A 14,762-nucleotide genomic window follows, 5' to 3' on the forward strand; every position below is an offset into this window, starting at 1 on the left:
TCAAGGCTATGATTTTTCCTATGGTCATGTATGGATGTGAGAGTTGGACTGTGAAGAAGACTGAGTGCCGAAGAATTGATGCTTTTGAACTGTGGTGTTGGAGAAGACTCTTGAGAGTCCCTTGGACTGCAGGGAGATCCAGCCAGTCCATTCTAAAGCATATCAGTTCTTTGGAAGGAATGATGCTAAAGCTGAAACTCCAGTACTTTGGCCACCTCATGTGAAGAGTTGACTCATTGGAAAAGACTCTGATGCTGGGAGGGATTGGGGGCAGGAGGAGAAGGGGACGACAGAGGATGAGATGGCTGGAAGGCATCACTGACTCAATGGACATGAGTCTGAGTGAACTCCGGGAGTTGGTGATGGACAGGGAGGCCTGGCGTGCTACGATTCATGGGGTCGCGAAGAGTCGGACACGACTGAGCGACTGAAGTGCTATGAAAAAATTTTGAGAGCCTGTTGCCATTTTACATTTTATGCACATTTTCTCATGCTGTGTGATGGCTTTGTAATAATAAATGCAGCAAAGCTTGAAGCCAGCTGAGTGCTGAGCTAGCAACACTCCTAGAGAGACTGCTCTGACAGGATCACATGAAAGCTGCCCTGTGGTATCTTAAGTTAGTGAAGTTGCTTATTCATCCTTAAATGTCCTTGACTTTTCTTGAACTTCTTTTCCTATCATTTCAAACTACTTTTTCAAACTGTTAAAATGACTTTATAAATTTGACCCATCTTTTAAGATACCAAACCTCATGGGTATTTTTAAACTTGGAAATTTAAAGTGTTTTCCTTACCCACGTTCAACTCTACAGGTTCTTCTGCCTTCTTAGAAGCATGTCATAGTCCTACACTCATGCCGATTTCATTCTAAAAACCCTGTTTCCTAGCACTTTTCAAAGGCTACTGCATTGCATATTTATTGACCTCACCCCTTGCTTTAAGACATAAGAAAATAGTGGTGCTGTGAGTGTTAGAGTCAATGTAACATCCACACAGAGGATTCACTTAGCAAACAAATATCCCTTGTCTTCTCTAAAGGGCAAATGATGAAACCTCTAGAAGGTTACAGAATATCAAAATATTGTCACTATCTGGCATCTGGTCCCATCACTTCATGGGAAATAGATGGGGAAACAGTGTCAGACTTTGTTTTTTGGGGCTCCAAAATCACTACAGATGGTGACTGCAGCCATGAAATTAAAAGATGCTTACTCCTTGGAAGCATGACCAACCTAGATAGCATATTCAAAAGCAGAGACATTTTTTTGCCAACAAAGGTCTGTCTAGTCAAGGCTATGGTTTTTCCAGTAGTCATGTATGGATGTGAGAGTTGGACTGTGAAGAAAGCTGAGCGCCGAAGAATTGATGCTTTTGAACTGTGGTGTTAGAGAAGACTCTTGAGAAGTCCCTTAGACTGCAAGGAGATGCAACCAGTCAATTCTAAAGGAAATCAGTCCTGAGTGTTCATTGGAAGGACTGATGCTAAAGCTGAAACTCCAGTACTTTGGCCACCTCATGTGAAGAGTTGACTCATTGGAAAAGACCCTGATGCTGGGAGGGATTGGGGGCAGGAGGAGAAGGGGACAACAGAGGATGAGATGGCTGGATGGAATCACTGTCTCAATGGACGTGAGTTTGAGTGAACTCTGGGAGCTGGTGATGGACAGGGAGGCCTGGCGTGCTGCGATTCATGGGGTCGCAAAGAGTCGGACACGACTGAGCGACTGAACTGGACTGAAAGCAATGATGGTGCCTTGTCCCAACAGGAAAAGCAGTTCTCATACTTGAAGTTAATGTGGGATGACCTGTGTTTTCAATCAGGATATATTGATTTTCCTATTGGCAGGACTCACAGTTAGTTGCCTTTGAATAGTTCAAAGTTTGATGGTGTGTGCCAGACTCAAGGAAAAAAGGAAATTTATCATAAAGAGATAAATTTCATATCATAAAAAGAACAGCAAACAGCATAGCACTTGCCAAGTACCAGAGGCTGCTCTGAGTGCTTTCTTCACACACATTTACTCTCTTGAGCCTCGTAACCTAATGAGTATACTCTCCCCACCTCATTTTTTGCCATGTGTTTTTCTATTTTAAACCATTTTTAAGTGTACAGTTCAGTGGCACTGACTATATTCACAATGTTGAATAACTATCACCACTAATTCCAGAACTTTTTCATCATTCCAAACAGAAACTTGACCCAATGAGCAATAATTCCCTATAGTTCCTTTACCTCAGCCCCAGATAACCTCTATTCTACTTCCCATCTCTATGAATTTGCTCGTACTAGATATTTCATGTAAATTTGTCCTTTGGGGTCTGGCTTATTTTACTTACAGTATTCTTTGGGTTCATCTGTGTTTTGCTACATAACAGGTAGCAGAACATCATTCCTCTTTGTGGTTGTATAGTAACCCCTTGTGTGTATATATTACATTTTGTTTATCCATTCATCTGTCAATGGATATTGGGGGCAATGCTTTCATTAACATTGGTGTACAAATATGAGTACTTGTTCTAAGTTATTTTAGGTGTATCATTGGGAGTTGAATTACAAGTTCATATAGTAATTCTGTGTTTAAATGTTTGAGGAACTGCCTCAAACACCGTTTTGCATTCCCACCAGCAATGCATGAAGTATATACATCATTCTTGTAGTTTTGTATGTTGAACCACCCTTGCATTCTGGGGATAACTCCAAATTGGTCATGTTTGTTAAGTCTACCTGGTTTATGGTGGTATTCATTGGCCTCTGTTTGCTCTTGATCTTCCACCTGGTGGTTCTATCCATTATTGAAAATGAGGTAATGAAGTTTCCGATTATTATTATAGACTTATTTCTCCCTTCAGTTCCTTCCATTTTTCCTTCATTATTTTGAGCTCTGTTGACAGATGCATGTATATAACTCATATCTTGATAGACTGAGACTTTTGTGCATATATAATGTCCTTCTTTGCCTCTTGTAAACTTTTCTAACTTGAAGTGTACTTTGTATGACAATAATACAGCTGTATCAGCTCTTTCCTGGTTACTTGGAATATCTTTTTTCAAACATCTACTTTCAATCTTTTTTTGTGTCTAAAGTGAGTCTTTTTCAGACAGCGTGTAGGTGACTTTTTGAAAATCCTTTCTGCCATTCCCTGCCTTTTAATTGCCTTTATGTTTCCATTTAAAGTATTACCGATAAAAGATTTACTTCTGCCATTGACTGCTTGTTTCCTGTATGTCTTACATGTTTTGTGTTTCTCAGATCTTTCATCACTGTCTTGTGTGTTTATTTCTTGTAGTGAGGGAATCACTTTGATTCCCTACATCTCTGCATACTTTTTGGTTATTTTCTACTTCTTTATTTGTATTTTTGGCTCGGCCGGGTCTTGTTGCTTCACGTGGGCTTTCTCTCGTTGCAGCGAGCAGGGGTTACTCTTCACTGTGCTGCACATGCTTTTCATTCCAGTGTCTTCTCTTGTTGCAGAGCACAGGCTCTAGGGTGCATAGGCTTCAGCAGTTGTGGTGCGTGGGTTTGGTTGCTCCACGGCATGTAGTATTTTCCTGGAGGAAGAGGAATTGAACCCATGTCCTCTGCATTGGCAGACAGATTCTTAACCACTGGACCACCAGGGAAGTTTCTGGTTATTTTCTTAGTGCTTACTGTGGTGATCATGATGAATGTCAACCTGTAACAACCTAGTTTAAATAATATCCACTTGGTTTCAATAGTATACAAATACTCTGCTGCTATGCATCTCCATCCCTCGATTTATAGTTATTGCCACAGATTACTTCCGTTAAATGTGTGTACCCATTAACAGAAATTTATTCTTATTTTCTGCATTTGTGTAAGTCATATAGGGAACAGAGGTGCTGCAAAACAAAAGTATAATGCTGGCTTTTACATTTACCTGACTTCCCAGGTGGCGCTAGTGGTAAAGAACCTACCTATAATGCAGAAGACACAGATGTGGGTTTGATCCCTGGTTGGGAATATCTCCTGGAGGATGGCATGGCCACCCACTCCAGTATTCTTGCCTGGAGAATCTCATGGACAGAGCCTGGTGGGGGTTGTAAAGAGTGGAGCCCCATGGGGTTGTAAAGAGTTGGACATAACTGAAGCGCTTAGCACACAGCTTTACCAGTTATTTTTTCTTATGGTTTTGAGTTACCGTTTAATGTCCTTACATTTCACCCTGAAGGACTTTGGTTACTGGTTACTGGTAACCAGCTCCTTCTGCTTTTGTTTCTCTGGAAATGACTCAGCTGTCCTTTGGTATCCAGGAGGGATTGGTTCTATGACCTCCATGGGTACCAAAAACCTGTGGATGCTTGTCCTTTATATAAAATGGCATAGTGTTTGCATATAATCTATGCACATCTTCCTGTACATTTTAAATCATCTCCAGATTACTTATTATACCTAATACAATGTAAATACTGTGTAAATAGTTGTCAGCATATGTCAAATTCAAGTCTTACTTTTTGGAACTTCCGAAGTTTTTAAAAAATATTTTTGATCCATGGTTGGTTGGATCTACAGATGCAGAACCTGTGAATACAAGGGGCTGACTGTAATACTCCTTCATTCTTGAAAGACAGTTTTTCCAGATATAGAATTCTTGGTTGACTGGAAGAAGAAATTTCAGAAATTAAAATGTGTCATCCCACTGCCTTATGGCCTCCATGGTTTCTGATAAGAAATCCACTTTTACTGAGGATAAGTTATGCGATGAGTTACTACTTTCCTGCTGTTCTTTGGATTCTTTGTCATTGGGGTTTGATACTTTGACATAATGTCTCAGTGACTCTTTTTGAGTTTATTCTGCTAGTTTGTTGAGCTTCTTGGAAGTACATCTTTCATCAGATTTGGGAATGTAGGCACTATTTCTTCAAATAGTTTGCTATCCCTTTCTCTCTTTCCTTTTTCTGGGACTCCCATGATGTATATTTTGGTTCACTTTATGGTGTCCCACAGGTCCCTCAGGCTCTGTCCACTTTTACTCGTTCTGTTTTCTCTCCCCTCCTCAAACTGGAGAATTTCATCTGCTCTGTTTTCAAGTTGACTGGTCATTTCTTCTGCCTATTCAAGTCTTCCATTAGACCCCTTTAGTAAAATGAACAATTTCATTTTAGTTATTATACTTTCCCTAAAATATCTAGCTCCAAATAGAGCGTGAGAGGGGAGGGGCTCTGTCCCCTTTATATCTTCCAACTGATGTCATAAAGGAAGCCACTGTATCCCAAGAGAACCAAAAGCAAGGCAGACATCTGTGCCAGTCCTTCAGGGAACTACCAGACCAACCAGAGCGCACAGCCCCAGAGCTTTGGAAGGCAAGGTCTCCCTGCCTGCCCGGGCACCAGCCAGCTGCTCCAGGACTGGGGGTTGCTGTCCCTGCAGCTGCAGTGTGTTTGGAGAATGGGGGATGGCAACCAATGCACATTGCTCTCTCAGCAAAGATCTCCAGGCTCTCCTTTATCAGGCACTTTCCTAGTTGTTTTAAGCATCCAGCCAGGTTCCAGAGTTATAAGACAGTTGATGGCAGTCTCTTTTTTTCTAGCTCAGTGGTAGCTTCAGTGGAGGGACTGACCCCTGGAGGTTCCTGTTCTGTCATTTTGTGCAATATCACTCTCCCTTTTCCTTTTTAGAGATGAGGAAACTGAGGCAGAGGAAGGTTCAGGAGCTTGCGCAAGGTGGTGCCAGGATTAGAGCTCAGGTTAACTGCCTCCAGAGCCCATGTCCTCAACCCTTTAACCATACCGCCTCTCCACATGATTTGCAGCTGAAGTGTATTTTTCTATTCTCCCTTAGATGGAAAATTTTTAAAAGAATGCTAGAATTGGAGAAACTAATGTCATCTGGTCTCCAAACAGGCCTACACCAAAGCCTCTCTCCCTCTAAATACCTCAGGGAGAGGGAAACCACATTCTCCTGAAGTCCTGCCAGGAATATTCTTGTGATTCATTTTTGTGAATTCACCAAAACTGGCTCTTTTTAGACATAGGCAGTGTTTTACATGGTCTTATCCTTCCCCACAGGCACAACTGCAAGATCGGAATGACCCTCAGCAGCTGCTATTAGACTTCAAGCACATGTTTCCTGTTTTGTTCCCGTTTAATCCATCTTCTCTGACCATGGACTCAATCCACATCCCAGCATGTCTCAATCTGGAGTTCCTCAACGAAGTCTGAAAATGCACATGCCAAAGCTCGATTGCCAGTGAGAGCACGAAGGAAGTACATAGGACAGTGAAGTGAATTTAAGAATCTGTTAAAATCTATAAAAGGAGATCAGATCAAAGTTTGAGAGCCTGTGCAGAGTGAACTATACAGAATAAGACACATCTGTCATTATATTTTGTACCTACTGCTCAGAATAAAAACACTTGAAATATGGAAGATTTTTTTAAAGTATGATTTCGGTCTAAACAAATTCATATCATAATCCATAGCCACCAAGCAGTCCCCATGGCCATATAAAAGGTGCCAGTCTATACAGTAGAAACTGCCTAGTTTTGATCTTTGGACATAACGAGAATTTCCAAAGTAAGATGACATTAAAAATAATGTAAGTCACATAAACTGCCTTCAGAGGGCTTTTAACAAATCATGGTATTGTTAAGCATGATACTGTCAAGCACGATACTGTCATATAGCAAGTGACATTTCCCCACATCAACAAACTACAGGTGTGGATGGGTTTATGGGGAGATGTTTTGAGGACAAACATATAGACCTGGGCCTTGAGAAGTTTCCTGAAGATAATTTTAATGCCTAGTGATGCAGACAATGGTGTAATTGACCTCCAGACTAAACAGTTTGATTATTGGTTTCTGAAGTAAAATTAGAAGACTTGGTCCCTAATATACTCAGACCTATTTGTGTGGTCATGAATTTATGGAGAAATTGTGCAAAAAATGCTACAGTTCCAAACATAAAATGTAAGCAAATAGATACTGTTATTTCCAATGCTAGTCCATGCACTTCCTGAGTCAAGAAAACTTTAAAAAAAATCAATATAATCTAAATGTTAGAAAATAGTAACAAGTCTTATTTTATTAGATTAAAAATCAAACAACTCAGTATAAAAGCATTTAATCCCTTAATGCCATTATACCTCCAATGAGAGGTATAATTACATATTATGTAATGCTCCTAGTAAGGAAAGCAAACTTCATCTTGACAATTTGACAAATTGAAAAGCCTTTTTAAAAAATCAGTTCAGGTATTATTAAATTATTATCCAAAAGTTTTGGGTGCTTGTGTGTGTATGTGTATGTGTTTTTTTTTTTTTTTTTTTTTTTTTTAAGAGAGAATAGCTTATGTCAACTTTCCCTTTTCAGGTTATTTTCAACATTTTTCAGAATTACTACAAAAAATTGTAAATATCTCTGCTTTAAAATAAGGATTAAAAAAAAGTATTCAATGATAATATTACAACAGATTTTATGTGTTTACTGCTGGTTTCTTCAACAGCAGACATTCAGTTAGAAAATCCTAACTTTTTACTATTTTTTCGTATTTCTGGTAGATAACTACGCTCCTTCCATGACAGGAACAGATGGTGTTTGCAAATCGTAGAAGAGCCTCTGTGCTGCATCAAGAAGATAAAATTTCTCCACAAAGTACAAGTAGAACCCACACACCCCACCACCTTTTTAATCAGCCTTTCAACTTAAAAGGCTCTTAGAAATACAACACACTCCGAGCACTAAAGAGTCCGGTGTGCAGAGCCCTCACAGCTTGGCTTCTTTGTAATTCTCCTCACCCGCTGGGTGGAAGAGGCACCACACCCGGACGAAGACCACTGCCCAGCAGGTCCCAACCCGTGTTGTCAACATGACCTCCACACTGAACATCAGCCTCCTCTCGGGTGTCCACACAGAGCTGTGCCTTCCCCTCCGCCCCAGATAAAGTCACATGATACGACAACCCTGACCCACCCTCTTCAGCCCACATGGTGACTACATTTGGAAGACCAGTCTAAACCAACTGGGTCTATGGCTACCTCTTTTTAAAGTTGTTTATTATGTATAATTTGCTTTTTACTGCATTTTAGCTTAAAACTTAGTTTGATGTAGGGCCTGTTCTTAACCTTCTAGAGAAAATGAAATGCCTCATTAGAGTGGTAAGGAATTTGAAAAGCAGTGATTCCTTAAAAGCAACAGCTTCCCTGTCCTTGAATGTGTTGTATTAGTTGCTCAGTCACGTCTGACTCTTTGTGACCCCATGGACTATATAGCCCTCTAGGTTCCTCTGTCCACGGAATTCTCCAGGCAAGAATATTGGAGCGGGTAGCCGTTTCCTTCTCCAGGGGATCTTCCTGAGCCAGGGACCAAACCCAGGTCTTAGCTCAGCTGGTAAAGAATCTGCAGCAATGCAGGAGACCCTGGTTTGATTCCTGGGTCAGGAAGATCCCCTGGAGAAAGGGATAGGCTACCCACTCCAGTATCCTTGGGCTTCCCTGGTGGCTCAGATGGTAAAGAATCCGCCTGCAATGCGGAAGACCTGGGCTTGATATCCTGGAGAAGGGAACAGCTAACCACCCCAGTATTATGGCCTGGAGAATTCCATGGAGAGAGGAGCCTAGCAGGCTACAGTCCATGGGGTCGCAAAGAGCTGGACAGGACTGAATGACTTTCCCTTTCTTTCTTTTCCTGCAGGGCAGGCAGCTTCTTTACCATCTGAGCCACCAGGGAAGCCCTTAAGTGCTTATACTCGCATCTCTCCATCCCTCTGGGTCACTACCTTTGCTGCCACTACCAGTGATACGACAAACCTATCAGTGGCTAGTCATTGGGTGCCAAGGACCCACTGAATAAAACCTTGGCAAGCAGAATAAATGGGGTGGGGGAACTTACGAATACTTCCCTACTAAGCCTAAGAAACAGTAGATTGAGTTCTCTTCCAAAGGTAAAGATATTTCACTGGAGCTGCAGTTTGTATATATTTAATGACTCAGTAGGTGAAGAATCTGCCTGCAGTGCAGGAGACACAGGAGATGTGGGTTCAGTCCATGGGTTGGGAAGATCCCCTGGAGGAGGAAACAGCAACCCACTCCAGTATTCTTGCCTGAAAAATCCCATGGACAGAGGAACCTGGCGAGCTACAATCCATAAGGTCACAAAGAGTCAGACACAACTGAGCAACTAGGAAAAAAAAAAAGGCAGTATTTTACAGACACAATAAAAGAATACATTAATTGGTTACTTAATGTTTAGGTCTGCCCTATTTAACATAACAGACTGGAAGAAGCATCTTTAGTAATCTTTAGTTAGCATTTTTCTTAAGTCAGTTCAACACATTTTCCAACTTCTTGAAATCAATAACTTGTAATTTAAATAATCCAACATAAAGGTTTGAATTCTATGCCAGATATCTGTCTTTATATTTTAGTATTTAAAATTTAGTTGACACTTTTCTCACTACGTGCCTTCAGCAGTTACTAAGATAACTGACATCAATTGTCTGAAATAAGTGTTGCTGTGGGAAGAATTTCATGTTCAACATAACATTCTGGTGGTGTTTTTGTTCTGTCTTTTGAAACATGAAAAGCATTTTAAAGATTACTTAATCAAATATTTATAGATCAAACAATTCATGTTTTAAGTATTAACTGGACCTATCAGTTTCCTAAGAGTAATGTGTGTTGTGTGCATATTAATAATTGTTGCTGAAGCTGACAAACATATCACCTACATGTATTCTCCACAAGCCGTCACAGCCACTGTTAGACTTAACGGTACCCAGCAACCAGGTCAGACCCAAAGGAAAATAGGGTTTATCCTTCTTTTTATGAAGCATGTCAACAAGAGTTTTTTCCTTGATTTTCCGATGCTACATTTTAAAGTTTTTGTAAAAACAAAAGAGACAAAACTAAAAACTTGGAATACTTAGAAAAAATTAACACCGTTACTATCAATTCATCAAATACTTAACAGCCTCATTTAACCCATTATGATAACAGTAACCAATAAATTAAAATCCATTTCTTTAACATATAGTAAGTTTAATTGCTTTCATACATTTGACCTAGTTCTAAGGAAGCAAGGGATTCGTAAGCTGAAATACTTGTGTGATGCCAAATGACTAAACAGTTACTAAAGTGTGACAGCATGGGGCAGGACACTGGTTTTTCCTCATAGAATGTTTTTCGCAGTTTCTCATTTGCTGCACGAGCCAAACAGCCATAATTCACTCTTTGTACACACTGGTGCCATAGAGAATTAGTGTATAGAAAATTAGAGGTTGATGCCAATGCCAATAAAACGTAGGCTTTTTTTTCTTATTATATAGATCATTAGATACTAAAGATTGTTTTTCCCCCCAAAATTTCCAATTATAATAAAGAGGGTCAATCAAAAATGAGTTTAAACTGCTTTCTAAAGTGATATAGTGTCAGAATAATCCAGATTTGAATATAACATTTTGTCACCAACTGATGCTTAAAGGACTATTTAACTGAGGCGTTCACATCATATTGAGAGGTGACTCTAACAGTGGAGAAGAAATATTACTAATAAAAATATTTTTCCATTTTGAACAAATCTGTAAACTACACCTTTGTTTATAAAAATCGCTTGTATTAGTCACTGTAATATTCAACTGTGGATAAAAATATGTGGAAATAAATACTATTGAATAAGGTGGTGTGACAAATTTAAATGAAATTTAAAACTAATTGCACATTGGCTGAAAAGTTTATTTTTAATGCTTTCTTAAGAAATTTTATTCAGGGGTCTATATTTCAAACATGCATCGTGATCATTGAAACCAGAGGTTGGCAAACTGCAGCCTGCAAGTTGCAGGTAGAAGGAAACTCCCTATAAAATAAGACTGAGTTAATTTAAACAAGGCAGTTTGGGTGCAGTGGATCAATGGAATAAAACAGAGAGCTCAAAGATAAACTCATATGTATAACTTTGTATATGGCAAAGATGTCATTACAAATCAGTGGGTACAATATAAGATCTGTATGGAGTAACTTACATAGTGAAAAACATTAACAATGACATTAAAATACTGGAAAAGATTTCAGGTAAGAAAACTCCATACTACAGAAATGTCAATTGTCCCCAAGTTGGTCTACAGATTAAAAACAATCTCACTACAGTTTTGGGGGAACCAGACTTGGGTCTGCTGGCCTGCACACAGTAAAACCAATCTGCCAACACCAGGTGGTGGTGAAGGAAAGGGCTGTGTAACACAGGGCCAAGAAGGAGTATGGGCAGCTAATGTTCAAAAGACCTGAACTCTGGGTGAACTTCAGGGAAATGTTTTTAAAGACAGAGTGAGGCACAGGGTTGCAGAGTGCCTGATCAGCTCCTAAACATTTTTCTGACATCACCTGATGTTGGTGGGGCGTCAACATCACCAACTTTCTGATTCCAACCAGTCTGGGGTCTCCTGCTTGTGGTCAACAGGCAGTTGACTTCTTTCACCAGGTGGGGGTTTCAGTATCTGCAAAACAGCTCAAGGATATGGCTCAGAATATTACTTAGCACTTAAGAAGGAACTAAAGGTCCTTGACTTTTTATGGCTAAACCATTTTACTGTCTCTTAACTGTTTTCCTATATTTCTGCATTTTCTCACTTCTGTGATTAAATTTGCTCTTTGAAACTCAGGGAGGGCCAAGGAGGCTAAAGTTTTTTTATTTTTTACCAACAAGTGGTAGGTGAAGGACATGGTGGGTGGGTGGGGTCTATCCAGGGGAGGCCCCATAGGGTCCTGCTCAGTTAAATCTATGAACCTAGATTTAACTAAGTTTATACAGGTATACCTTGGAAATATTGGTTGTTCAGTTCAACCCCATTGCAATAAAATGAATATCACAAGTAACCCAAATTTTTTGGTTTCATAGTACATATAAGTTATTTTTCCACTAAAGTGTGCAAAGATCACTGATCACAGATCACCATAACATGATAATCTTGAAAAAGCTTGAAATATTACAAGAATTACTAAAATGTGATGCAGAGACAAAAAGTGAGCAAATGCTGTTGGAAAAAATGGCACCAGCAGACTTGCTCCAAGCAGAGTTGCCACAAACTCAATTTAAACAAGAAAATGAAACAACAACAACAACAAAAAAAACACACAATAAAGTGAAGCAGAGTATAATGAAGTATATCTGTATTACCAAATGAAATTCTAAGGCTTGGTAAGGGTACAGAAACTGCAAGTAACTTTCAAACAGGTAGAGGAACAAAGACAAATACACTTGACCCTTGAGTAAGGGGTAGGAGAGCCCACCCTCCATGCAGTCAAATTACATACTCTGAATGTAATTTATAGACAGCTCTACACATACGGAGTTCCTCCATATCCGAGGTTCCAACCAATCTCTGCTCATGTAGTACAGTAGTATTTACTATTGAAACAAATCTGCAAATCAACCCGTGCAGTTCAAACACATGCTGTTCAAGGGCCAGCTGGATATATATCCTTCACTTAAGTTTGTGATAGTATCTTAAGCTATCTGGAACACATCTAGACCTGGGGTAAACTTAAATTTGGCAAATCAGTGTCTGTATTATTCTCTGTCTATATTTATTTCTGATGTGCTTGTTTGGCAACTTAAACTTTCAGTAGGGTAGGTATCTGTTATAAGGACAAAACCACATCCAAGGTTATAACTGCCTCTTTTTAAAAATATTTATTTTTTAATTGAAGGATAATTGCTTTACAGAATTTTGTTGTTTTCTGTCAAACCTCAACATGAATCAGCCATAGGTATACATACGTCCCCTCCCTCTACAGTCTCCCTCCCATCTCCCTCCCCATCCCACCCCTCTAGGTTGATAAGACAGAGCCCCTGTTTGGGCCCCCTGAGACATACAGCAAATTCCCATTGGCTATCTATTTTACATATGGTAATGTAAGTTTCCATGTTACTCTCTCCATACAGTTCACCCTCTCCTCCCCATAGCTGTCTCTTAACAAAATTTGAAGTTATCGCCAAAAGCAGTTAGACTAACAATGAGCACATACATGACCTTCCCAGCTTCTCAAGATTAGTAAACACAGCTGTCTCGTTCATTCAAATTCAAGGCCCTCCATACCCTTCAGTTCTGAATCCATGGACTCATTCAACCTCAATCTAAAAATTTTTTTGCCAGAAAGTTCCACAAAGACGTGAATTTTTCATGCACCAGCAACTATTTACATAGAATTTACTTTGTATTAGGTCCAATAGCTAATCCAGAGACTTCTTAATGTATGTATATGGGAGAATGTGCATAGGTTATACGCAAATATGCAAATACTACTTTATGTAAAGGACTTGATTTAGGTGTCTGTCTAGAACCAATCCCCTAAGATACTGAGGGGTCACTGTACTCATCTGTTAACATAGTCCCAGCTCCTACCAACTGTACCAGCTTTCCCAGTCTCTGCTAATGAAACTTCTAAAAGCAGTGCTATTCAAAACTACCATCAATTTAGGGTATTATAGGAAAATCCCATGGACGGAGGAACCTGGTAAGCTGCAGTCCATGGGGTCGCACAGAGTCGGTCGGACACGACTGAAACGACTTAGCAGCAGCAGCAGCAGGAAGTTTAAGTACAGCAAATTATCCACATAATGTAGAAGACAGGGCTGAGGCCAGTTATTTCTGAAATCCTAATGAAATCCTAACTGCAAATTCAAGATTTATAATTGATTCACTGATTTCCAGTTTTATACTAATGCTACTCTTTTTCTTTACAAAAAAATAATTACAGAAAGACATGATAATAGGCTGTTTCTAAAAATATTGAAAGCTAAATGTCTTACAACAGTAACTTTACATCGCATATCTAGATTTTTAAAATTATAAAATACCTAATTTTGATATAGATATTTAGTATTGTACTATATGGCCTGGTGGCTCAGACAGTAAGGCGTCTGTCTACAACGTGGGAGACCCGGGTTCGATCCCTGGGTTGGGAAGATCCCCTGGAGAAGGAAATAGCAATCCACTCCAGGGCTATTGCCTGGAAAATCCCATGGACAGAGGAGCCTGGTAGGCTACAGTCCATGGGGTTGCAAAGAGTCGGACACGACTGAGCGACTTCACTTCTATATAGATAGATATAGATATGGTTAAAAATGAAAAGAACTAAATGGAATTTCAGGTAATTTTTCAGCTTCCTTGAAAGATACTTTTCCTCTCAATTTTTATTTTGAAAGTTAAACAGCTATAGAAAAATTGTAAAAATAGAACAATGAACAACCATGTAGTCTACCTTTATGTTCCCTAATTAGTAACATTTCACCATGTTTGCTGTCTTCGCCAGTGTATCTGTATGCAGGTTTTTTTTTTTTTTTTCTCCCGTCAATTGGTAATTAGTTTTGGCACCATGACTCTTCACCTTTAATATTTCGGTGTGTATCTCCTTAGAACAAAGGACAATCTCTGCCCTATCTCCAGTATAATTAACATAATCAGGAAAAGTAATGTCAATACCACCTCATGAAATTTACAGACCATTCCTCCCCAACTGTCCCAATTCTGTTCTTTAGCGTTGTTTTGAATCCGGTTTCCAAAAAGACCCCACATTACACTTAATTGTCACATCTCATCTCCTGTTCATCTAGTACCATTCCTGGCCTTTTTTGTTTTTCACAACACTGACATTTTAAGAGTTCAAGTCAGTTATTTAGCAAAGTGTCCCTCAGTTGGATTTGTATGATCGTTTCCTTATGATCAGATCTGTCAGACGCTTTTTTGGAGAAATCCTACGTGAGTCTGTGTCCTTCTCGGTGCATCTCAGTGCACGATGTCAGTTTGT

At 39.5% G+C, this 14,762-nt stretch overlaps 1 protein-coding gene and 1 long non-coding RNA gene across 3 annotated transcripts in view; one reads left to right on the forward strand and one right to left on the reverse strand.

Annotated features, from left to right (window-relative positions):
- Window positions 1–6,388, forward strand: part of MYO5B (myosin VB) — a 331,025-nt gene extending 324,637 nt beyond the window's left edge. For both annotated transcript variants that reach the window (XM_025273190.3, XM_025273191.3), the window contains one exon: window positions 6,029–6,388. In XM_025273190.3, coding sequence (XP_025128975.3) covers window positions 6,029–6,181 — 153 coding nt within the window. In that variant the 3' untranslated portion in view covers window positions 6,182–6,388. The remainder of the gene's footprint in view (window positions 1–6,028) is intronic.
- Window positions 1–14,762, reverse strand: part of LOC123331220 — a 28,804-nt gene that overhangs the window by 10,058 nt on the left and 3,984 nt on the right. The window lies entirely within an intron of this gene.

The sequence above is a fragment of the Bubalus bubalis genome, chromosome 22 (assembly GCF_019923935.1).
Source record: "Bubalus bubalis isolate 160015118507 breed Murrah chromosome 22, NDDB_SH_1, whole genome shotgun sequence".
Classification (NCBI taxonomy): domain Eukaryota; kingdom Metazoa; phylum Chordata; class Mammalia; order Artiodactyla; family Bovidae; genus Bubalus; species Bubalus bubalis.